The 24,796-nt window shown below is 47.0% G+C and overlaps 1 protein-coding gene across 4 annotated transcripts in view; it reads left to right on the forward strand.

The window, feature by feature from the left end:
• Positions 1-2,790, forward strand: part of LOC137418465 (serine protease HTRA1A) — a 39,325-nt gene extending 36,535 nt beyond the window's left edge. For all 4 annotated transcript variants that reach the window (XM_068104528.2, XM_068104525.2, XM_068104527.2 and 1 more), the window contains one exon: positions 725-2,790. In XM_068104528.2, coding sequence (XP_067960629.1) covers positions 725-899 — 175 coding nt within the window. In that variant the 3' untranslated portion in view covers positions 900-2,790. The remainder of the gene's footprint in view (positions 1-724) is intronic.
• The last annotated feature ends 22,006 nt before the right edge of the window (positions 2,791-24,796 follow it).

The raw sequence follows: 24,796 nt of genomic DNA on the forward strand, positions 1-24,796 counted from the left end.
CTTAAGCATCTAAATGATATGAAGGCGGTTCACATGATATACCAGTACTTTTGATTGTAACCGCAGAGCAATGTACGTAGGTACGAATGGTTGCGCCAATTTCCTGATCTGTTGCAGGCCTATTTTGTTTTGTCCCTTCAGGAACGCATTTAGGATAAGAGTGCGCATAGTTTGTGTTAGTCCCCAATGAAGGCCACTCTGCGGATGAAAAGTTTGACTTTTTGAGCCTTTTTTTTTTTTTTTTTTTGCTTTGTTTTGACAAGGCCTCATGTTGGTTGTGCTCTAGTGTTTTCCGTTGTGCAATCTTACAATTTTGCTGAATATAAAGTTGCTCTTAGGTTTGGTGCGACTTTCTGCAAATTTCATACCAATGAAACTCGGTTTACGATCCACAAAGTCGGTAACTGTGTATTTTAGACGATCAATGCAAGGTAACGTCAACGCAGGTTAATGAAAGGCTCATGAAGGAGCTTGGACATGTATTAAATGTGGGGTAGAAACTGATCATTGCACGTTTCATCGTAAATGTAAATTTACAGTAAATGTGGGGTATCATTGTATGTTTACGTGAATTAGGATATCACTGCATGTGGCACGTGACCCTGGGATCCCAGCATATTGAGCTAAGTTCTCAGATGGACACATCAAGTGGACCGACATCTGAAAATCAAGTTAGTGACCGAGTTATGACCCGTTAATATAATTTGCCGTCTTTATTGTCCAGGGCTGGTCTGCGTGAGGGTGACGTCATTGTCCGCATCAACGGCAAGGCAACGGAGGAAACGAGCGTCATCCAGCAGGCTGTGCGCAACGAGTCGGTGCTTTCTGTGGTGGTGCGACGTGGAAACAAGGACTTGAAATTCACTATTGTTCCTGCAACTGTGGATGTGTTCAACTGATGTTCCAATCTTTCTTCCCTCCTTTCCCTTCACATCTCCTCTCCTACAAACCCCCAATCATTCACAATCCCTGATTATAAGCAACCAGGCAAACCACTCCATTCACCGCTGTCCCTCTGGTAGGCCTGACTGTCTGCATAGCTTTACTCCCTTGATAATTGCACTTTTAGGGACGTGTGTGCCTTAAATGTTTGCAACAGGAAGGGAAAGGAGGATGGGAGATGGAAAGTCCCCTCAGTTGCTATAACAACCGCCTCCTCATTTGTACCGCGTTCTTTGTTCACTTTGAATAAGATCCTCATCTTGATAATATCCGTATTTTTGATAAGGTCCTGAAGTTAAACAATTGGTCCACGATTTCCATTCATGCCAATACCTCTACATGGTGCACCAGGTTGTTGATTTTTTTTTTTTGGGGGGGAGGATAATAATAAATAACCATTCCTTTCACGCCGTGAGTCTCAGAGGAGCTGCCGAGGCAGTTTCAGTGGCTGAAGAGTACAATCCTGGACAGGTTGCCACTCCGATGCAGGATACTCTAATGGCCTATTACCCAGGAAGCTGGTACTCATTTTGCCGACCTCGGAAGGATGACAGGCTGGGTCAACCCAACTGGTGTTAATTCAACGGTACCCAAGACCCTAAGATCATAAGCCAACCACCTTAACCGTTAAGCTAACACCAGGTGTGAGCCAGGAGAGCCCTGTATTAAATAATTTTGTTTAAAAGAATATACCTTACCTATCCGTGGGAAAGCCACTGGTTTGGCAATGCCATAGCAACTGGATTGCTCATTTGATGAAGATTGCTATGTAACATAGAATATCACAAGTGAAACGATTAATGGTTGATGATTAATTAATTTTTATTTATTTAATTAATTAATTAATTAATTAATCATTAATGATGATTAATCGATTAATAAAATATCACAAATAATGACTGCCCGCTGAGGCCCTGTGATTGATGGAATCGACTAACTTCAGGAGGAATTGCAAAGGCAGAGCTTCCGAAGCCATGCTGTTTCAGAACAAAAGGTAAAAAAAGGACCAGGTATTCCGGAAATTATTGCATGAGATAAGTAATCTGCAATAATTTATTTGAATATTGAAAAAAAATTGAAATCTAGTCACAACGTTAAAACGCTTTCCATCGATAAATGTAATACGCAAGATATACCTGTTGATGTAGGAAAAGCAATATGCATGGTATACCTGTTGATATGGGGGAAGAAATACACTGTACACCTGTTGATGTGGGGGGGAAACCATACTCATGGCATATCTGTTGATGTAAGGGAAGCAATACTCATGGTATACCTGTTGATGAGGAAGTGCATACTCAAATTTCCACGAAACATCATGGAGGGCAATCACATTCCCACATTCCCACATTCCCATGGCACGTTATCCTAACTGTTTTTAAACTTTTCAATCATTCCAACGTTTCTCATTCTTGAGTGTGAATCCTTCATTATGTCATCACACAGGAGGTATTTAGGGTTTGTTTGTAAATTCTCGATGCAATAGTTTTTCATAACGGAGATCGCTCCATCATGAGATGGATTTTTATAACGCAGAAGTTGGTGGAAGTTATAACTAACAAGGTGTTTCTGATTTCACATTTTCTGTTTAGAATTCACCTTTGGGTAAGGGGAAGAGGTGTGTGGTTTTTTTTTTTTTAATGCACAGATTTACATGAGATTTTCTTTCCTTTTAAATTTAACAATGCATTGCTTATATATGATTGAAATGTATTAACATCGAACTCTCTATTTTGATTAACTGCGATGAAGCATTATGATTTCTCTGAAAGAGATTTGGGGTAAAAAGCAGGCCTTGACTGTAAAACCGGCTTTCTTTTGTAAATACAAAAGTCTTTAAATCCTCAATTCTTGCAGTGTTCTTTCTTTTGAGGGTGGAGGTTTGCAAAACTCACTTGTACTCGCTTGTTGATACAAAACAGGACGGCTTTTTCAGATCTATATAATTAATTACTTAAATTCCTTTGGAAATAACCAATGCTGATTTACAAACTCCAATCTACTTTGAAGTAACCAATGCTGATTTACAAACTCCAATCTACTTTGAAGTAACCAATGCTGATTTACAACTCCAATCTACTTTGAAGTAACCAATGCTGATCTACAAACTTTACTCCACTTTGAAAAGTAACCAATGCTGATTTACAAACTATAATCCACTTTGAAGTAACCAATGCTGATTTACAAACTCCAATCTACTTTGAAGTAACCAAAGCTGATTTACAAAGTTTAATCCACTTTGAAGTAACCAATGCTGATCTACAAACTTTACTCCACTTTGAAAAGTAACCAATGCTGATTTACAAACTATAATCCACTTTGAAGTAACCAATGCTGATTTACAAACTCCAATCTACTTTGAAGTAACCAAAGCTGATTTACAAAGTTTAATCCACTTTGAAGTAACCAATGCTGATTTACAAAGTTGAATCCATTTTGAAGTAACCAATGCTGATTTGCAAACTCCAATCTACTTTGAAGTAACCAATGCTGATTTACAAAGTTGAATCCACTTTCAAAAAGTAACCAATGCTGATTTACAAAGTTCAATCCACTTTGAAGTAACCAATGCTGATTTACAAACTTTAATCCACTTTGAAGTAACCAATTCTGTTTTACAAACTTTAATCTACTTTGAAGTAACCAATGCTGATTTACAAACTTTAATCCACTTTGAAGTAACCAATGCTGATTTACAAACTCCAATCTACTTTGAAGTAACCAAAGCTGATTTACAAACTTTAATCCACTTTGAAGTAACCAATGCTGATTTACAAACTTTAATCCACTTTGAAGTAACCAATGCTGATTTACAAATTCCAATCTACGTACTTTGAAGTAACCAATGCTGATTTACAAATTTTAATCCACTTTGAAGTAACCAATGCTGATTTACAAAGTTGAATCCACTTTGAAGTAACCAATGCTGATTTACAAACTCCAATCTACTTTGAGGTAACCAATGCTGATTTACAACTCCAATCTACTTTGAAGTAACCAATGCTGATTTACAAACTATAATCCACTTTGAAGTAACCAATGCTGATTTACAAACTATTATCCACTTTGAAGTAACCAATACTGATTTACAAAGTTGAATCCACTTTGAAGTAACCAATGCTGATTTACAAAGTTTAATCCACTTTGAAGTAACCAATGCTGATTTACAAAGTTGAAGCCACTTTGAAGTAACCAATGCTGATAGACAAACTATCATCCACTTTGAAGTAACCAATGCTGATTTACAAACTATAATTCACTTTGAAGTAACCAATGCTGATTTACAAACTATAATCCACTTTGAAGTAACCAATACTGATTTACAAACTATAATCCACTTTGAAGTAACCAATACTGATTTACAAAGTTTAAGCCACTTTGAAGTAACCAATGCTGATTTACAAACTATAATCCACTTTGAAGTAACCAATGCTGATTTACAAACTATAATTCACTTTGAAGTAACCAATGCTGATTTACAAACTATAATTCACTTTGAAGTAACCAATGCTGATTTACAAACTATAATTCACTTTGAAGTAACCAATGCTGATTTACAAACTATAATTCACTTTGAAGTAACCAATGCTGATTTACAAACTATAATCCACTTTGAAGTAACCAATACTGATTTACAAAGTTTAATCCACTTTGAAGTAACCAATACTGATTTACAAACTATCATCCACTTTGAAGTAACCAATGCTGATTTACAAACTATAATCCACTTTGAAGTAACCAAAGCTGATTTACAAACTATAATCCGCTTTTAAGTAACCAATGCTGATTTGTGGCAATCGATCATTTAGCTTTTTGCCTGGGGTAAGCCAACATGTACGCACACTCGCCTCGAGGTCGTCCAGACTGGGTTCCAATGTTGGCCCCGGCTATAAACCATCATCTTGGTGTTTCACAGGCATGATGAGGCAGCAACGTGTGTTCCGTTCCTCTGATGGACGTTAAACCGGAGGACCCTCCGTCTGCCAGGACTGGGGGCTTCATGGACATTAACGTTCCCACGATGCCTCTCGCGGATCCATTACAAGGAACCTAAACACGAGAGGATGCCATTAGGCTAATGAAAGCCGACACTATTATTACCAACCTATGGTTCATAATATGCGTGCTCCATCATTTTTCGTCAAGCAAGGAAGCATCACGTACCATTTTAAAAGTCGTTGGATTGACTCGGGTGGTGTCGGACTCTAACCGTTGACCTCCCAAACTCAGAGTGGGCACTCTTACCATTATTCGACCGAGTAAATATGTTCGCAGGTCATCGCTGGCACCCTTTTTTTTTTTTTTGTATACAAGATCGAGGCTCGTGAAAGAGCGAACATTAATCACACAGAAAGACAAACCGACACATAAAACATATAACATCGGGAGCGGTAGACAAGATGGGGAGAGAGGGGGAAGGACACAAACACAACATTTGAGAGCAGGGACGAGAGACATCGAGAGATCTGTGGGAGGGAGAGGGCTTTGGGGTGGGGCATGGGAAGGGGGGGGGGTGGGAGAGGTATCAAACATATGGACACTGCCAGGACTTCCAGGAAAGAAGTTGGAATTTCAAACAAGGTGGATCTGGGGTGAATTAGCGGGGGAAGAAAAGATCAAGGTTTTGGATGGGGGAAGATGAGAGATGGTGGTGAACAGCTGTTTTAAAGACCTGGAGGGAGGAGTGGGATTGAAGGGAGTGTGGGAGTTTGTTCCAGAGGCGGGAGAAAAGAGGAATGAAAGAGTGAAGGTGAGCAGAGAGCCGAGATTTCGGCAGTTTAACCATCAGAGGGTTGCTGGCAGATCTTGTGCGACCTGTCGGAATATTTGGGGGACAGAGCACAGAGAGAGCTGGGGGAGCAAGGCCAGAGAGGAGTCGGTAGAAGACAGAAAGACCACCTACCTGCCTGCGGTGAGTGAGTGAAAGGCCCTCAGAAATAGCTTCATCGCGGGAGATTCCAATAATTCTGAAAGCTTTGGTTTCAACAGCGTGAAGCCGAGCTAGGTGTGAGGCAGGAGCACCGGCCCAAAGGGGAGAACAGTATTCCATTGAGCTGCGGATGAAAGCCTTGTATGTGGTGAGGAGCTCAGGTGTGCCGAGGAAGGACTTCGCACGACGGAGGATGCCCAGTCAGCGACTGGCTTTGGAGGCCAGCTTGGAAATGTGGTTTTCCCAAGAAAGATCATGGCAGATAGTAAGACCCAAAAGCGTGAGCGACAGAACTTCTTGGAGAGGATTGTTGAGAAAGTAGATGGGAGGGTTGTCCAGTCGATCTTTTCAGAGAGACATAGTAAGAGTGTGAGATTTGTCAGAATTGAAAGACATGTTCCACTTGTTTGACCAGTCTGTGATTTTGTCCAAGTCTTCAGAGAGTGAGGAGGCTGCAGACTGCCGATCTGAGGGAAGAGGAATGGAGCGGCAGAGAGTGGAGTCATCAGCAAAGAGATGGAGAGGATTTTCCAGAGAGTCGGAGAGATCATTGATAAAGACCAGAAAAAGCACAGGGCCCAGAACACTGCCTTGGGGAACTCCAGCCTGAACAGGAAGGGGAGATGAGAGAAATCCATTCAGGGCCACACGTTGATTACGACCAGAGAGGAAGTCCGCAAGCCATGCATGGAGATTTCCATGGATACCATAGGAGGAGAGTTTGGTGAGCAGAGCTGGGTGCCAGACCGTATCGAAGGCACGTGATATGTCAAGGGAGACAGCTCTGATTTCCTGTTTGGCATTGAGGACCTCCATCCAATGTTGAGAAAGCAGAAGCAGCATGTCCAGAGTAGAGTGACCTGGTCTGAAACCAAATTGATGATCAGAGATCAAGCCATTGGAGAAGAGGAAGGATTTGATATCCGAAGCAATGATGGATTCCATGACTTTGCTGATAATTGGAAGCAGGCTGATTGGTCTGTAGTTGCAGGGATCTGTTTTTGCACCTTTTTTGTGTAAAGCGGTAATGTTTGCTGATTTCGAGGATGCTGGCAGATGACCTTGAGCAAAAGAGAGGGTGAAAAGAACAGAGAGAGGGTGAGATAGAGCGGCAGAGCAGGATTTTAGGACCCGTGGGCTGATGTCGTCTGGTCCAGTTGCAGAATCAGAGTCGAGGTTAGACAAAAACTCCTCCACCTTGTCAGGAGAGAAGGACACAGAGTCCAGGAGCAGTTGGGTTCGACTGGGAAAGGTGGGAACAGAGAGAGATGGGTTTGGGACTAAAGATTTTGAGGCAAACACAGAGTTGAGGCATTCGGCTTTGTCACGTGCGATGTCAACTGTGTGGCCATTTGAGGTAAGGGAGGGGATGGAGGGGGAACAAACACCAGAAACGGATTTGACCAGACGCCACCAGGATTTGGAGGAAGGAGACAGGTTTGAGAGTTCATTCTTGAGTGTGGAGAGATAGTGCTTCCTGGCACTCCTGAGGGTAGACACACACTTGTTCCGAGCTTGGTGGAAGGAACTGAGATTGCCTTCAGTTGGATTAGCCTTCCAAGAGGCAAAGGCAAGTTGTTTCAGGGCAACTGCCTCACCACAAGATTCAGTGTACCATGGACGGGAGGAAGGGTAAGACAACTGAAGACGAGATGGGATAAATCTGTGCATGAGAGAGAGCAGTTTGCTTTGGAAGAATTCCCAGGAAGAATTGATGTCAGAGGCAGTGGAGATGGGAGACCAATCCAGACGATTGATGGCTGCTTGAAGACCGTCCCAGTCGGCCTGAGTGAAATGCCAGACTCGTCGACGCTGAGGAGGCTCTCTGAGAATGGCCAGAGAGATGTCCACTTTGACAAGCACATGATCAGAAGAACCGATTGGAGCAGAAGAAGAGCAGCAGACATTAGGAGGGAAGTTTTTCAGCAGACATTAGCAGCAGCAGCAGACATGAGCAGGGAAATAACCCTGAACAGATTATTAATTTCTGCTACTTGAACATCAGGCCTGGCCAGACAGTCCCAGAAACACCTGCCGGTCCCCAGTTTACCCTGTGTGATCCCACAAGAAGGTGAGAATAATTGCAGCCTTAAACTAGAAGGGCACTCAGTCGAGAGCATACCTCCGCCAGGTGAACAGTTTACGTTTTGTATCCCAGAGTAGACCAGAAAATCACAATACAGAATCACATTTAATCAAAATCATCCGTCCACAACTTTTTGAGATATCCTGCTATGTATCGTTTTTGGCCCTATCTCGCAATGGTGAAGAATCACTTTTTAAAATTCTTGTAGCCGGATCCGAATCTTCACCAAAATCTAATCATTTCGTCCGTGTCACATACACTACCTCGCTGCCAAATTTCGTCCGAATCCGTCCACATTTTTTTTGAGATATCTTATTCATAAACAGACAGACAGACAAACGGACAGACAGGGGTGAAAACATAAAACTAGTGTCTGAACAGACAGCTGTAATACCACGGGGGAAAGGGGGGGGGTGAGGGGGTGGAGTAACTACCTTACGAAATAACACCTTTATTACTACGGAGCGGTGGGGGGTAGGGGTGGGTCACTACTTGAGATTTAACACATTTAATACTACAGGGCTGCGCAACCTGCCTGGACCGGGCCTACATACTTGCTCCACTTACTATAGATATAGTCCTAACAAGCCAAACCGGCTTATTTTTCTTTTCACACTACATTGTAGAATTGTAGCCCTTATGCAGAACCTCCATGGTTTCTTCTCTTGCTGTGTTATTCTAATTGCTGGGTTGCGACTTCTCATCTTGACCTCTGCGGTTCACTGTCGACATGGTCCCCAACTGTCTCACCCCAGTTGTTCATTCCATATTTATGGTTGACTTGTGTCTCAGACCTCAATGAGTCATTCAAACCGCTCTTGTGAACGTTTCTACCATTATACTCATCGTACATACCTGGTTCCCTAATCGCCATGAATTCTTACTTTCCTCTGCCCTGTCTCTCCTCTCCTTTGTTGTCTCCCTGTTTACCATCTGAAACATATTCTCCTTTATTTTCACTTTTTCTCTATCTCATGATAATTTCACTGATAATTTTCTGCATCATCACTGATAGTGGGAGATTTCCGATAATCCAAATGCAGCTTCATCACTGATGGGTGGTTGAAACATACATCTTACTATAATTCACCAAATGTCCGTCCGTTTGTTTGTCTGTCCGTCCATTCGAAGGTACCGCAAAAGCAGCTGAACCGATCGCAACGATATTTTGGATGGGTAATCCTGGGATCTCCTGGAGTAAAATAGGCTATAACGTTTTTTCCAATTTCAGTGTTGGCCTCCAGCATTTTCAGGTTTGGACTCCCGCATAACGTTATTTTCCCGGGTGCCGCACAAACGGCTGCACCGATCAATGCACAGCTGAAATGATCGGCTGCACCGATCGGACTCGGTGACCTCGGACAAACACCTTTTATAAGGACATGGATTGAATCCCTGCTTGAGGAGAATGCCAACCCACCCCCCCCCCGCCCCCCCCATCACGGTCGTCTCTCCAACTCACAATCCCACGAGATATGTGGAAAGGACGACCCAAAACCAATTATCTTCTTTTTGATTCGTATATAAACATCATTAAAAGTAAATAATGACCTCGGCCAAAGTTCAAACGACGTGAGTTTAATCTCTACATGAGAGAATTCCACATAGCTATTTGGGCGGTGTATAAGCTAACAGATCGCTGTCTCCATCGATCTTGCCAAGGCCGTAACACCTATCGGCTCAAAATAATTTTAACTGTTGACTTGGTAGTTTTTACAATGAAGGAAACACGTATCGGGAGTACATATAACATAGCGATTGTGAATGTGACAGCTCTGAGGCGTCTTTCGCTTCGCATCACAGTGACGGTGAGCACCAACATGGCGGCTGTGAGATTAAAATCTGGCTTCAAGCCCCCTCACCGCCCAAAGCCATCAACCAGACATATTAACACGCTCCTCCCCCTTCATTCCCGTTCTTCAAAGCAAAGCGGTAAAAATTGTTGTATCGTCATTATACAGACTTGGCATTTAATATGGAATATTTTTTTTGTGGGGGTGAACTTCAAGATGTCTTAGAACCAAAAGTTCATTGGAATTATGTTGAAATTATTCTAGATTCTGTTAATGTGACCTTTAAAAGAAACAAAAAATCACATTTGACATTTCGAAACAAATAAATTGATCCTTGAAAGTGATGTAAACTGATATCGAACTCAATTAATGGACAGTACTGTGTTAAACTTCTGTACGTTTTCCAGAAGTATCTCTTTATTTTGCACATTAGACAAAAAAATTTTAAACAAAAGTTAAATTACGACTGGGATTACGGACAGTAAAATTACAATTCAGTACTTCGTGTAACCCCCACGAGCATTCAGGAGAGCACGTAAACGTTGACGCATGCTGTTCACGAGATTTGCCAAGGTTTGGACAGGAATCGCTTGCCATGCAGTGACAATAGCCTGCTGCAATTCACGCACAGAGGTCGGCTGCTGGTCCAAGTGGTCGATTTGACGAGTTAATTCTGCCCACAAGTTCTCTATCGGATTCATATCCGGGGACATGGCAGGCCACTCCATATGCTCTACACGACGGTCAGCAAGAAAGTGTTGGATCATGCGAGCACGATGAGGCCGTGCATTGTCATCTTGGAAGACAAAGTTTCCTCGAAAGGCTGCACGAGCAAATGGAAGCAATGTTTCTTCCAGGATGGCCCTGTACTTGAACTGGTTCAGGTTTCTATTCAGAACAACCAGGTCAGTTTTTCCCCATGCATGAAAAGCAGCCCAAACGGTCACCCCACCACCTCCAGCTTGGACTCTTGGCACTATACAATCTTTGTTGTAGGCTTCATGCACTTGTCTGCGCACTCGGACATGGTCATCTTGACGATAGACCAGAAATCTAGACTCGTCACCGAAGATCACGTGATTCCAGTGTCCTGGCTGCCATTGACGGTGCTCTCTGGCCCACTGCAATCGGCGCTGGCGGTGTTGTCTGGTCAGGCGTGGCTTTCTCAGGGGATGCCTGGCACGATAGCCTGCTTGAACCAGTCATTGGTTGACTAGCCTTCTGGATACAGGCACATTTGTCAGTTGCTGCCACTCAGCCCAAAGCCGATTAGCTGACTTGGTACGGCCATTGCGGACTAACCGGTGCAGCTGGCGATCATCCCTCCTGGTGGTTCTGCGGGGACGTCCTGGCCTCGGTATTGGAGTAGGGACACCCCTCTGAGCATTTCGTTTCAGGATCTTGGACACCTGACCTTGAGTGATGCCATACTGCCGAGCAATAGCACGCTGTTTCATGCCGTAATTTCGTAAAGCCACCACTCCAAGACAAACAGCATTGTCGAGTTGACGGACCATCTCCAGAGGAAGCGGCAATAACTTTTGGAGACGTGCAGCAGTTGTTTTCCACTAATACAGAACGCAACAACCCTTGTATACCCGACTGTGAAGCCAATCATCAAATGCACCTGTCCGTACATTTTGCCTCGCCACCTGTGATATAATCCTGTTGTTGACTTCTTGCTGCGACAGACAATCAGTGACATTTTTTTTTTTTTGTTTTGTTTTGTTTTGTATACTGAATCGAGGCTCGTGAAAGAGCTAACATTTACTTCACAAACAAATCAACCAGACAAACAAAATATATAAAAAGAGGGAGTGGAAAACAAGATGGGGAGAGAAGGGGAAGCACACAAACACAACATTTGAGAGCAGGGAATTGTGTGGAAGGGAGAGGGCTTGGGGGGAGGAGGCGTGGGAAGGGGGGGGGGGGAGGGAGAAGTATAAAACACAAGGGCACCAAGGACTTCCAGGACAGAAGTTGGTATTTCAAAAAAGTGGAATTGGGGTGAAATTAGCGGGGGTAGAAAAGATCAAGGTTTTGCATGGGGGAAGATAAGAGATGGTGGTGAACAGCTGTTTTAAAGACCTGGAGGGTGGAGTGGGATTGAAGAGAGTGAGGGAGTTTGTTCCAGAGGCAGGAGAAAAGAGGAATGAAGGAGTGAAGGTGAGCAGAGAGTCTTGATTTTGGCAGTTTGACCATAAGAGGGTTGCAGGCAGATCTTGTGCGACCTGTAGGAATATTTGCGGGACAGAGCCCAGAGAGAGCTGGGGGGGCAAGGCCAGAGAGGAGTCGGTAGAAGATGGAAAGACCACCAACCTGCCTGCGGTGAGTGAGTGAGAGGCCCTTGGAGTTAGCTTCATCGCGGGAGATTCCAATGATTCTGAATTCTTTGGTTTCAACAGCGTGAAGACGAGCTAGGTGTGAGGCAGGAGCACCAGCCCAGAGGGGAGAGCAGTATTCCATTGAGCTGCGGATGAAAGCCTTGTATGTGGTGAGGAGCTCAGGTGTGCCAAGGAAGGACTTCGCACGACGGAGGATGCCCAGTCGGCGACTGGCTTTGGAGGCCAGATTTGAAATGTGGTTTTCCCAGGAAAGATCATGGCAGATAGTGAGACCCAAAAGCTTGAGTGACAGAACTTCTTGGAGAGGATTATTCAGAAAGTGGATGGGAGGGTTGTCCAGTCGGTCTTTTCGGAGAGACATCGTAAGAGTGTGAGATTTGTCAGGATTGAAAGACATGTTCCACTTGTTAGCCCAGTCTGTGATTTTGTCCAGGTCTGCAGAGAGTGAGGAGGCTGCAGACTGCAGATCTGAGGGATGAAGAATGGAGCGACAGAGAGTGGAGTCATCAGCAAAGAGATACAGAGGATTTTCAAGAGAGTTGGAGAGATCATTGAGGAAGACCAGAAAAAGCACAGGGCCCAGAACACTGCCTTGGGGAACTCCAGCCTGAACAGGAAGAGGAGATGAGAGAAACCCATTCAGGGCCACACGTTGACTACGACTAGAGAGGAAGTCCGCCAGCCATGCGTGGAGATTTCCATGGATACCAAAAGAGGAGAGTTTGGTGAGCAGAGAGGGGTGCCAGACCGTATCGAAGGCACGTGATATGTCAAGGGAGACGGCCCTAATTTCCTGTTTTAAAACATGGTTCTTTTAAAAGACATGGTTCTTTTAACAAATAAATCACCAAAGTGTAAAAGAAACTCACCAGATTGATATACTGAGTTAAGAAAGTAAACCTAAGTCAAGAAAAAAAAATATATTCCATATTAAATGCCAAGTCTGTATATTACGACCAATGGTACCTGCCCTAAGGGCGGCGCTTCAATTGGGAGGCGCGATTTATATAAACATCCGTTAAATATCACACGCAAACCATCAAAAGACATATTTTCTTCAGCCATGGACAGCTTTATGACGCCATGAGTCGCGTTGGCAGCAGTGACAATATAAAAATGTTTGCCAAGAACTTGAAAGAGAGAAAAGGAACTTTTATCAGCAATGTCGTGTATCCTGAAGTTCTAAGCTGAAGAAGAGGTTTGTACCTGCGTACAAAATCATTCAATTCTTTTCCTAAAGAAAAGCGTACAGTTGATATCACTAATCACGGTTTGAAAGACGATGGAATAATATTTACCGATATGAACAGTGATGTGGTTTTTATTGAAATTCTACAAATACTGTTTAGATTTTGATGATTTGCGTGTGATATTTAACAGATGTTTATATAAATCATTTAAAATAAAAAAGCCTTCAATTTCTGATATTTTGCCTTTTCATTTGGGCCTCCCAATTGAAGCCCCACCCTTAGGGCAGGTACCGTTGCTAGTCAATCTAATTCAGCGTTCAAATTCTGAGAAAACATTTTCCAACACAGGTGTAAGGATGGACGACACGGCAGCAACAATAAGGTTCTTCAAGGTACCTTGGTTTTGAAGGAGCTGGGGCTCCCACGTCGATCGGAAGAATGGACGCGACAAAAAGCTGGAATTCATCCGAGTTGCTTTAATCAAACCAAACACTCAGGCACTCTGAAAAGCCCGTTTATCGGGCAGCAATATATATACATATTATCCCGGAGCGTTTGCCCAGGAAAGGCGAGAGGGGGCGTGGCCCAGCGTCCTGGCTGCGGCCTGGCAAGTTGAGGGCGAGCCTGCCCGGGCATGCCCGGGCGTCCCGACCGAGGCCTGGCAAGTTGAGCGCGGGCCTGCCCGGGCGTCCTGGACGAGCGCGGCATGGTGATCGCTCCGCGTCCTTGATAGGTGCAAGGCGATTGTGAAAACCCAGCGGTAGCCGCTACACACGTCCCCCCAGAATCGACTTGCACCGGCAGGGTCAATTTGAGGGGGGTCCTGATGACCCGGCCGAAGCGACCCCTGGCGGGTCGTGGGATGGGGTCCGGTGTGGTGGTGGGCGGTCGAGTGGGGGGCACCGTGGACAGGGGGCGGCCTCGCCGCGGCGGAAGGGCCACCCGTGGTGGGTGGTCGACGTCCTCGTGCGCCGGCTTGAGGCAGTCCACCGCAATCCGGTCCGACCTTCCGCCAATGTCGATGACGAACGACTTGTCGTCCCGTCGCAGCCCCCGGAAGGGCCGGTCGTACGGCGGCCGGAGTGGCCCCCGATGTGCATCGTGACGCACAAAAACATACTCCGCTGTGCGAAGTGCTGGGGGGACGTAGGACTGGGGGTCACCGTGGTGGGATGTTGGCACGGGGGAAAACCGTCGGGCGGCCTCCTGGAGGTCCGAGCGCTGGTGAGCTGCGGACCAGGGACTGGTAGCGTCGGGCACGAATTCGCCCGGGACGCGTAGTGCCTGGCCATAGACCAGCTCGGCGGTGGATGCCTGGAGGTCCTCCTTGGGGGCCGTGCGGAGGCCCAAAAGGACCCACGGCAGCCGGTCGGCCCAACCGCCGTCTTGAAGGCCGGCCATGAGCGCGGCCTTCATGGAGCGGTGGAATCGCTCGCACAACCCGTTTGCTTGGGGGTGGTAGGCCGTAGTACGGTGGAGCTTGACCCCCAGGTTGCGGGCGACCGCGCCCCACAGCTCGGAGGTGAACTGTGGTCCGTGGTCTGACGAGACGTCTGCCGGTGCGCCAAAGCGGGCGACCGAGGTGGCGATGAAAGCCTGCGCCACGTCGGCCGTGGTGGTGGAGACGAGGGGAACGGCCTCCGGCCACCTGGTGGTCCTGTCCACCATGGTGAGCAGGTGTGTGAACCCCCGTGACGGGGGGAGGGGGCCCACCAGATCCACGTTGACGTGGTCGAAACGTCGTTCGGGCACGGTGAAAGGTGCCAGCGGGGCCTGGGTGTGTCGGCGGACCTTGGCCCGTTGGCAGGCCGTGCAGGTGCTGGTCCAATCGCGGACATCCCGACGAAGGCCGTGCCAGACGAATCGCGCCGACACCAGCTTCTGGGAAGCTTTCCGGCCCGGGTGGGAAAGGCCGTGGAGGGAGGCGAAGATGCGGCGTTGCCAGGTGACGGGCACGATGGGGCGAGGCTGGCCTTGGGAGACGTCGCAGAGTAGGACAGTGTCCGCGAAGGGGATGTCGGCCAGGCGGAGGCCCGTGTCCGCCGCCCGGAGGGCTTGCACCGTGGTGTCGGTGGTTTGGTCCGCCGCCATAAGCGCAAAGTCCACGCCCAGGTGGACCGCGTTCGCGCTGGCCCGGGAAAGACAGTTGGCCACGGCGTTGTTTTTGCCGGCGACGTGCCGGATGTCCGTGGTAAACTCCGACACGGCGGAGAGGTGGCGCTGTTGGCGGGCCGACCACGGCTCCGTGACCTTGGCCATGGCGTAAACCAACGGCTTGTGGTCGACGAACGCCGTGAAAGGTCGGCCCTCCAGGAGGTGGCGGAAATGGCGGACGGCCAGGTGTAGACCGAGGAGCTCCCGGTCAAACGTGCTGTATTTGAGCTCGTTCGGCCGGAGCTGCCGGCTGAAAAAAGCGAGTGGCTGCCAAACCCCGTTCACCCATTGCTCATGTACGGCGCCCACCGCGTAGTCGGAGGCATCCATGGTGAGGGCGATGGGAGCGTTGAGCACCGGGTGAGCGAGCAGTGTTGCGTCGGCGAGGGCCCGCTTTGAGCTTTGGAAGGCCGCATCCATTGCTGCGGACCAGGCGATGTCGTGCTTGGCCGGCTTGCCCCGGAGGGCTTCGTAGAGGGGCCGCATGAGTTGAGCAGCGCGGGGCACAAAGCGGTGATAAAAATTCACCATTCCCAGGAATTCCTGCAGGGCCTTTATGGTGCGGGGACGCGGGAACGTGGTGATGGCCTCGACCTTGGTTGGCAGCGGCACGGCCCCGTTCTTGGTGATGTGGTGGCCCAAAAAATCAACGGCCGTCGTGCCGAAGTGGCATTTGGCCGGGTTGACGATGAGGCCATGCTCGCTGAGGCGCCCGAACAGTGTTCGGAGGTGGAGGAGGTGCTCGGCCCGGGACGTGCTGGCGACGAGGATGTCGTCCAGGTAAACGAAAAGGAACGGCAGGTCACGCAGCATGCCGTCCATCAAGCGCTGGAACGCCTGAGCCGCGTTCTTGAGACAAAACGGCATCCGCAAGAATTCGAATAAGCCGAACGGCGTGATGACTGCCGTTTTAGGGACGTCGGCCGCCCTGACAGGTACCTGGTGATATCCCCGTATGAGATCAATTTTCGAAAAAATGACCTGTCCCGCCAGACGGGCGGAGAAGTCTTGGATATGCGGGATCGGGTACCTGTCGGGGGTGGTAGCGTCATTGAGACGGCGGTAGTCGCCACACGGGCGCCATCCACCCCCCGGCTTTGGCACGATGTGCAGTGGCGAGGCCCACGCGCTATCGGAGCGCCGCACGATGCCGAGGTGCTCCAACGCGTCGAATTCGGCCTTCGCCATGGCGAGCTTGGCTGGGTCGAGGCGGCGGGCCCTGGCGTAGACCGGCGGGCCCGTGGTTGGTATGTGGTGCTCGATCCCATGCCGTACTGCGACGGCCGAAAACATCGGCCGCGTGAGGGCCGGGAACTCCGTGAGCAGGCGAGCAAACTCGTTCGCCGCCGGGACGGCGCATGCCAGCTCGGTCGGCGCGGAGCTGCTCAATGTGCATACCAGGGAGCTGAAGGTTTCGGCGTTGATTAAACGACGCCGTTGGACGTCCACCAGCAGTCCGTGTGCGCAGAGGAAGTCGGCGCCTAGCAGAGCCATGGGCACGTTTGCGGTTACAAACGTCCAAGCAAAGCGTTGGCCGCCGAAGCAGAGGGTGACGTTGCGCGGGCCGAAGGTGCGGATGGTCGATCCGTTGGCCGCAACCAAGGAGGGGCCGCAAACCGCGGACTGCCTGTCCTGGTCAGAGGCGGGTATGACGCTCAGTTGGGCGCCAGTGTCGCACAGGAAGCGCCGTCCGGACGCTTTATCCGTGATGAACAGTAAGTTGCCCATGTGGCCGGCACTCATGGCTGGTAATGAACGCCGGCCCGGCCGTTTCCTGGCCTGCCGAAGGTGCACGGGGGTCGGCATGTCCGGGCCTTCTGTCCGAACCTGGCATGATAGTAACACCACGCTTGGTCAGGTGGAGGCCCCGGTCGTCGTGCTGGAGGTGGTCGGCTCCGTGTAGCGGCCGCCAATTGCGTCGGCAGTTCGGTCGTCGACCGTGCCGGGTGCTCGGGCGCCATGGGTGTTGCGTCGGACGGCGGTGGGTCCCATGTCGCCGCTGCGATGCGCTGACCTGCGGCGGAGATCTTGTCGGCTTCTCTGGCAAGGGCCCGGGGATCTGTGATCGTCGTGCTTGCCAGGGCGAGGCGTACCGGGTTAGGCAGCTGACGGAGGAACAGCTCCCGGAACAGGAATGCCGGAGAGTGCTCGCCGAGCAGTGAAAGCATGTAGTCCATTCGCTCGGAAGGGCGCGTGTCGCCGAGCTCGGGCAGGTCGAGCAGGCGCCGTGCGCGTTCCGCCGATGGGAGGGCGAAAGCGTCGAGGAGAAGCTTCTTAATCGCGCCGTATTTGTCAGCGGCTGGCGGGCTCTCGAGGAGGCTCAGGGCGCGGGCCGCGGTGGCCGAACCGAGCGCTGCTACCACATGGTGGAAGCGGGTGTCGTCGGCCGTGATGCCTCGCAGGGCGAACAGGGAATCCGCCTGTGCGAACCAAACCGCCGCGTGAGCCTCCCAGAAGGTAGGCAGTTTAAGGGCGACTGCCGTGTCCATGTCGGTAGGTCACCAATGAAGGAGCTGGGGCTCCCACGTCGATCGGAAGAATGGACGCGACAAAAAGCTGGAATTCATCCGAGTTGCTTTAATCAAACCAAACACTCAGGCACTCTGAAAAGCCCGTTTATCGGGCAGCAATATATATACATATTATCCCGGAGCGTTTGCCCAGGAAAGGCGAGAGGGGGCGTGGCCCAGCGTCCTGGCTGCGGCCTGGCAAGTTGAGGGCGAGCCTGCCCGGGCGTCCTGGACGAGCCCGGCATGGTGATCGCTCCGCGTCCTTGATAGGTGCAAGGCGATTGTGAAAACCCAGCGGTAGCCGCTACAGTTTCGTACAAGTTATTCAAGGTACCTTGGTTTGCTAGTGTAGACTTTCATTTTTTTTTTAACTCCAGAGATAAAAAAAAAAAAATCTAAAGATGTTAAGTCGGGTTAACGAGCTGACCATTTCATAAGTTCTCGACCAATCCAACGGTCTGGCAAAGTTTGATTTAAAAACACTTTAACAATTCCAGCAAAGTAAGGTGGTGCCCCATCCTGTTGAAAGATAGCTCTTTGTAACAAGTCGGGATTTTCTTGGAGTTGCGGAATGAAGAACTCTATTCCTTGCAACTATTTTTTTGCCACCTCCGCCCCCGAAGGTGGCCGGAGGCATTATGTTTTCAGGTTGTCCATCCGTCCGTCCATCCGTACGGGCTAAACCTCGTTTTTCTCAGCAACCACATGTCCGATTGAAACGCCCATGTGTAGGATTGAACCCCATGCAGAATGTTTTAATGATAATTGTGATGTCATAGGTCACATGGTATGGCAGCCATCTTTGATTAAATGCAAATAATTTAAAAGATTTCTCGGAAACCGTTGAATGGAAAAATTTAAAACTTCGCACATTGTCAAGTGCTCCAAATGGGGAACAAAAGCATGATAATGATGACATCATAGGTGAAGTGGTATAGCAGCCAAAAATGTTTTAATCGAATTCCTTATCCTAAAAATCGGAAATTGCATGCACATGATCTATGACATATTTGTATTCAAATATTAAATTTATGACATCATAGGTCACATGGTTGGCAGCCATATTGGATTTAACCTAAAACCCGAAAAAACATCTCCCAAACCATCAAATCAATTGACTCGAAACTTTACGTGTCATTGACTAGGCATGGCGATTAAATGACCACGAAAACGTCATTGGTCACATGGTGTGGCAGCCATATTGGATTGAAGGAAAATATTAAATAATTATATCTCTGAAACCGCTCACCCTATCGATGTGAAATTTTACAAATATCATCTAACAGCATTGTTGCATATAGTTTGAAAATGATGATGTTGTAGGTCACGTGGTTTGGCAGCCATCTTGGATAGAAAAATGAACCTTATTCGATGAACACGAAACTTCACAAACGTGATCCCCGATCCATACATATGCAGCGTGTACAATTTGAAGGTCATATGTCACGTGATGTGGCAGCCATATTAGCTTGAAAGCCGATAATTTTAAAAAATCCCTTCTCTAAAAACGGCTTTGCAGATCGATGTGAAACCAGTCACGGCTGGTGAAAATGTGATACTTGAAAACAGCTGAAGGGATTTAAATCAAACTTGTTTATTTTTAGGACAGTGAACGAGGGCATCTACCCGTTGTGGGACTATGTGGAGGAATATTGGTGACATAGTCACATTGCTCTAGTTTTTTTTTAAACTTTTTATTGCGGAATAAAGAACGGACCATGTTGGAGCACGAAATGCTGGTGACAGTGTCTGCATTCATCAAAGAGAGAAAGGCCTTCACAATCAGCTTCATAGCGGGAGATTCCAATGATTCTGAAAGCTTTGGTTTCAACAGCGTGAAGCTGAGAAAGGTGTGAGGCAGGAGCACCAGCCCAGAGGGGGGAACAGTATTCCATTGAGCTGTGGATGAAAGCCTTGTATGTGGTGAGGAGCTCAGGTGTGCCAAGGAAGGACTTCGCACGACAGAGGATGCCCAGTCGGCGAATGGCTTTGGAGGCCAGCTTGGAAATGTGGTTTTCCCAGGAAAGATCATGGCAGATTGTGAAACCCAAGACCCAAGACAAGATGCAAGACCCATATATATGAGACCCATATATTTAACATATTGTCTGATATGTGAAATATAGCCTCATCATTAAAAATGAGGTTTGATTTAAAATGTTTGTCTAATTATATCCGTTCAATTGAACCTTGACAAACATTTACTCTTATTTAATTATCCTCTTCTAAAAGTTTATTTACTGTTTGCATCGTCTAACATTTAAACCTCAAATCTTTATCAAGGATATCATGAACAGAGCTTTTCGGAATGTTTAACTCAAGTGATGCTCTCCTAATTGACTTTTTAGGGCCGTTGGTAGTAAATGCCTCCATAACAGCATTCACCCTTTCATTTGGCTTTCTTGGCCTTCCAGCAGATTTCTCCTTCTGGACAGATCTTCTGGACAGAGTCTTTCAGGTGCTGGTTTGTTCATTTCACAATGAAAAACGCCTTTGGGCTTGAGTGTTGAACCACATTCATGGACAAATCTCACAATTTTTGCTTTCTCTTGAGGACTCGTCATGATACCAGAAAATGGGGTTTCTCCTGAAACAGGAAAAAGATACTGAATCAGGATCTCAAATTACAATAAAACGATTCCGCGTTCTCTGTAGAAAATTGGTGTCAGCTGAAAGGCCAACAATACCCCTTGGAAAGCTACGAGAGACAGCAAATTTTGCCGAACGTTACATCTGCAAGATGGCGCCCCTCACAATGCAGCGCTTGCGTATTGGCACTGCTCCGCACAGCTGTTTTAATCCAGATCCGATTTGCGGGGATTAAACTCAAGACCAGACAAAGCTGAGTCAGGGAAATTCCAGAGAACTTACTATGGCAGAATAAAAGTCCCGTACTTGGCAAAATAATCATACTGGTTGGCTACGTCAGTGGGAATGGAAGCAACACACTTCCCCGAAGCATACGTAACATATCGATGAAGAAGAATGGAGCAGAAAACTACAACAGACATGTTTCGTCACCCTGCTGCGAGACAACACTACAATGAAAATACACAGATAACAAACTACGAAGATTATGACACATCAGGCAAATATGATGAAAAAGAAATCTCCATTTATTTTACAACCACAGTTGGCAAGTCTTGTTAAGTGTACTTACTTATTGGCAAGCGGAGGATTGTTTGGTGTATTTAAGGAGTGTCCAGCTTGTCTACTTGACGTTGATGTCCTTGTGACCTCCTGATTCAGCCAAGTGTCTGAGACAGCGGCAAGGATTGTACCGAGTGTACTGAAACAAGGGAAACAAGTTAACAGTGGCACTGGCAGGTAAGTAGATTGTGGAGACCTTGGTTTGTCTGGATTGTAAATTAATTTTGCCAGGAGAGCTGGAAATGGGGTTTAACTTCACATGTTGCGGCAGCCTTTGCTACACCATAAAGCATAGCACCTTCTCAGGCATGCGGAAGCTTGCAGGTAAGTTTCGGTATAAGAACGAGTGTGAACTTGAGTTGGAGGTATGTTCAGAGAGATATCCTGTTCTGCATTCTCTTGTGTGGCTGTGCAACACCTCAGGTGAGCCCCGCTACGACTGCACCTGTCATGAGCTCCAATGACTGGCAGTCTGGAGTGAGCGGCACAGACGTTGCTCGAGATGGAGTGTGACACCTTGTTGGGTGCTATGTATGGACCCGGACACCACTCCTGGGCTCAACACTGCTGGGACGTGCACCGAGGAGCTAGGTACCGTGTCCCTAAAGGTCATGAACATCTCAGAGCGTTGATTTAAGGCTTGAGCAACGAAGACGAGAGCATTGTGATGTCATACAAATTATGTTAATAGTTCAGGGTTTATACCTATAATGACCCCATAGTCAGGTTCACTATGTTTTTTCGTTCAAAATCATGGTAGATTAGCAAACCTATACATTTTTGGAAACGTTATTACATGGAAAATCTGAAAATCAATGTTTACATTTGCCAATTCCGACCAATTCGATTCGACCAATTCGACCAATTCGACCAATCGACCAATTCCATTCGACCAATTCGATCATTCGACCATTCGACCAATCGCTTCGATCGACCATTCGACCATTCGACCAATTCGATCGATTCGATTCGATTCGATTCATCGAATTCGATTCGATCGACCATTCGACCAATTCGATTTGCCAATCAATTTGACCGACCTTTGCTTGTGTGGAACTGACTGTGAAAACGATGCGGACTATATTGTCGGATACGACACACAGGACAGTGATGACGAACTCTAAATGGCATATTCTGTAATCGTGTATGTTTGATGCCATTGACTGCCTGTGTATATTTTGTCATTGACTGCCTGTGTAGATGTGAAGTTATACTGACTGCATGTGTATATATGATTTTGCTGACTGCCTGTGTATGTTTGGTGATATGAATTATTGTGACACATTTTGATGTTATTAACTGCCTGTACAAAATGATAACATGCGTTTGATTATGCAACTTATCGCGAATATAAAGACAGTATTTTGCAATTCAAAACCTTTGGTTCGTATCTTACCATTCCCCATAGCACTAATTTGATACTTTCATTGGATTCCTTGTCCCTGAAAATATAGGTTTAGTATATTTTAAAAAGTTTTTAGGGTAATTAGAGGCAGAAATAGAACAAAATATGTATTTTACAGTGGCCATTTTGAAAATCTAAAATGGCCGCCATACAGGTATCTCTCCAAATGTAAACATTGATTTTTAGTTTCCTTATGCTATAACCTTTCCAAAAATGTATAGGTTTGCTAATCTACCATGATTTTGAACGAAATATGATTTATTGACATAGTGAACCTGACTACCACCTGCACTCTTTCCACCCTTGGCTCCCAATCAAGCCCTGCCCATCCTCCTGAACAGGCCACATGATGAATGGTTGTGGATACTCTTAACTCATGAGGAAGAGAGTTCCGGTGAGTGCATTTGGAGGATTTTCTCGGCCTAGAGCGGTCGTGACTCACGGACATCCGAGATGACGTGTTTGTGTGTGAAGTCCATGCAGTCAGCGAGCAGGAGCACCTGCTCAAACATGTGATCACAGAAAGAGAAAAACCGGCACGGAAATGTTATTTTTAAACAGCCATGTTTAATCAACTACAATAAACACGATGTGGAAGAGCAACAAGTACGTAACCTTCATTTAAAAAAAGAAATAATAAATTGAGGAAATCATTTCCTTGAGAGCGTTACGGTTCAACTTGATAATCAAATTTAGTTAACTAGACAAACGAGAAACAAAAGTATGGTAACTCCGGCAGGGAGAACAAGGCTGTGCTAACCACCATGGGAAGCAAGGCTGCATGTTAACCACCATGGGAAGCAAGGCTGCATGTTAACCAGCATGGAGAACAAGGCTGCATGTTAACCAGCATGGAGACACAGGCTGCATGTTAACCAGCATGGAGAACAAGGCTGCATGTTAACCACCATGGGAAGCAAGGCTGTATGTTAACCACCATGGGAAGCAAGGCTGAATGTGAACCACCATGGAGAACAAGGCTGTTTGCTAACCACCATGGGAAGCAAGGCTGTTTGTTAACCACCATGGAGAACAAGGCTGCATGTTAACCACCATGGGAAGCAAGGCTGTATGTTAACCACCATGGGAAGCAAGGCTGAATGTGAACCACCATGGAGAACAAGGCTGTTTGCTAACCAACATGGGAAGCAAGGCTGTATGTTAACCACCATGGAGAACAAGGCTGTATGTTAACCACCATGGGAAGCAAGGCTGTATGTTAACCACCATGGAGAACAAGGCTGTATGTTAACCACCATGGGAAGCAAGGCTGTATGTTAACCATCATGGAGAACAAGGCTGTATGTTAACCGCCATGGGAAGCAAGGCTGTATCTTAACCACCATGGAGAACAAGGCTGTATGTTAACCACCATGGAGAACAAGGCTGTATGTTAACCACCATGGAGAACAAGGCTGTATGTTAACCACCATGGGGAGCAAGGCTGTATGTTAACCACCATGGAGAACAAGGCTGTATGTTAACCGCCATGGGAAGCAAGGCTGTGTGTTAACCACCATGGAGAACAAGGCTGTATGTTAACCACCATGGAGAACATGGCTGTATGTTAACCACCATGGAGAACAAGGCTGTATGTTAACCACCATGGAGAACATGGCTGTATGTTAACCACCATGGAGAACAAGGCTGTATGTTAACCACCATGGGGAGCAAGGCTGTATGTTAACCACCATGGAGAACAAGGCTGTATGTTAACCGCCATGGGAAGCAAGGCTGTGTGTTAACCACCATGGAGAACAAGGCTGTATGTTAACCACCATGGAGAACATGGCTGTATGTTAACCACCATGGAGAACAAGGCTGTATGTTAACCACCATGGGGAGCAAGGTTGTATGTTAACCACAATGGAGAACAAGGTTGTATGTTAACCACCATGGGGAGTAAAAGTGTGCTAACTACCATTGGGAGTAAAAGTGTGCTAACCACCATGGGGTTTGAAAGTGTGCTAGCCACCATGGGGAGTAAAAGTGTGCTAACTACCATTGGGAGTAAAAGTGTGCTAACTACCATTGGGAGTAAAAGTGTGCTAACCACCATGGGGTTTGAAAGTGTGCTAACCACCATGGGGTTTGAAAGTGTGCTAACCACCATGGGGAGTAAAAGTGTGCTAACCACCATGGGGTTTGAAAGTGTGCTAGCCACCATGGGGTTTGAAAGTGTGCTAACCACCATGGGGAGTAAAAGTGTGCTAACCACCATGGGGAGTAAAAGTGTGCTAGCCACCATGGGGTTTGAAAGTGTGCTAACCACCATGGGGAGTAAAAGTGTG

This window comes from Myxine glutinosa, chromosome 2 (genome assembly GCF_964187855.1).
Source record: "Myxine glutinosa chromosome 2, kmMyxGlut1.1, whole genome shotgun sequence".
NCBI lineage: Eukaryota > Metazoa > Chordata > Myxini > Myxiniformes > Myxinidae > Myxine > Myxine glutinosa.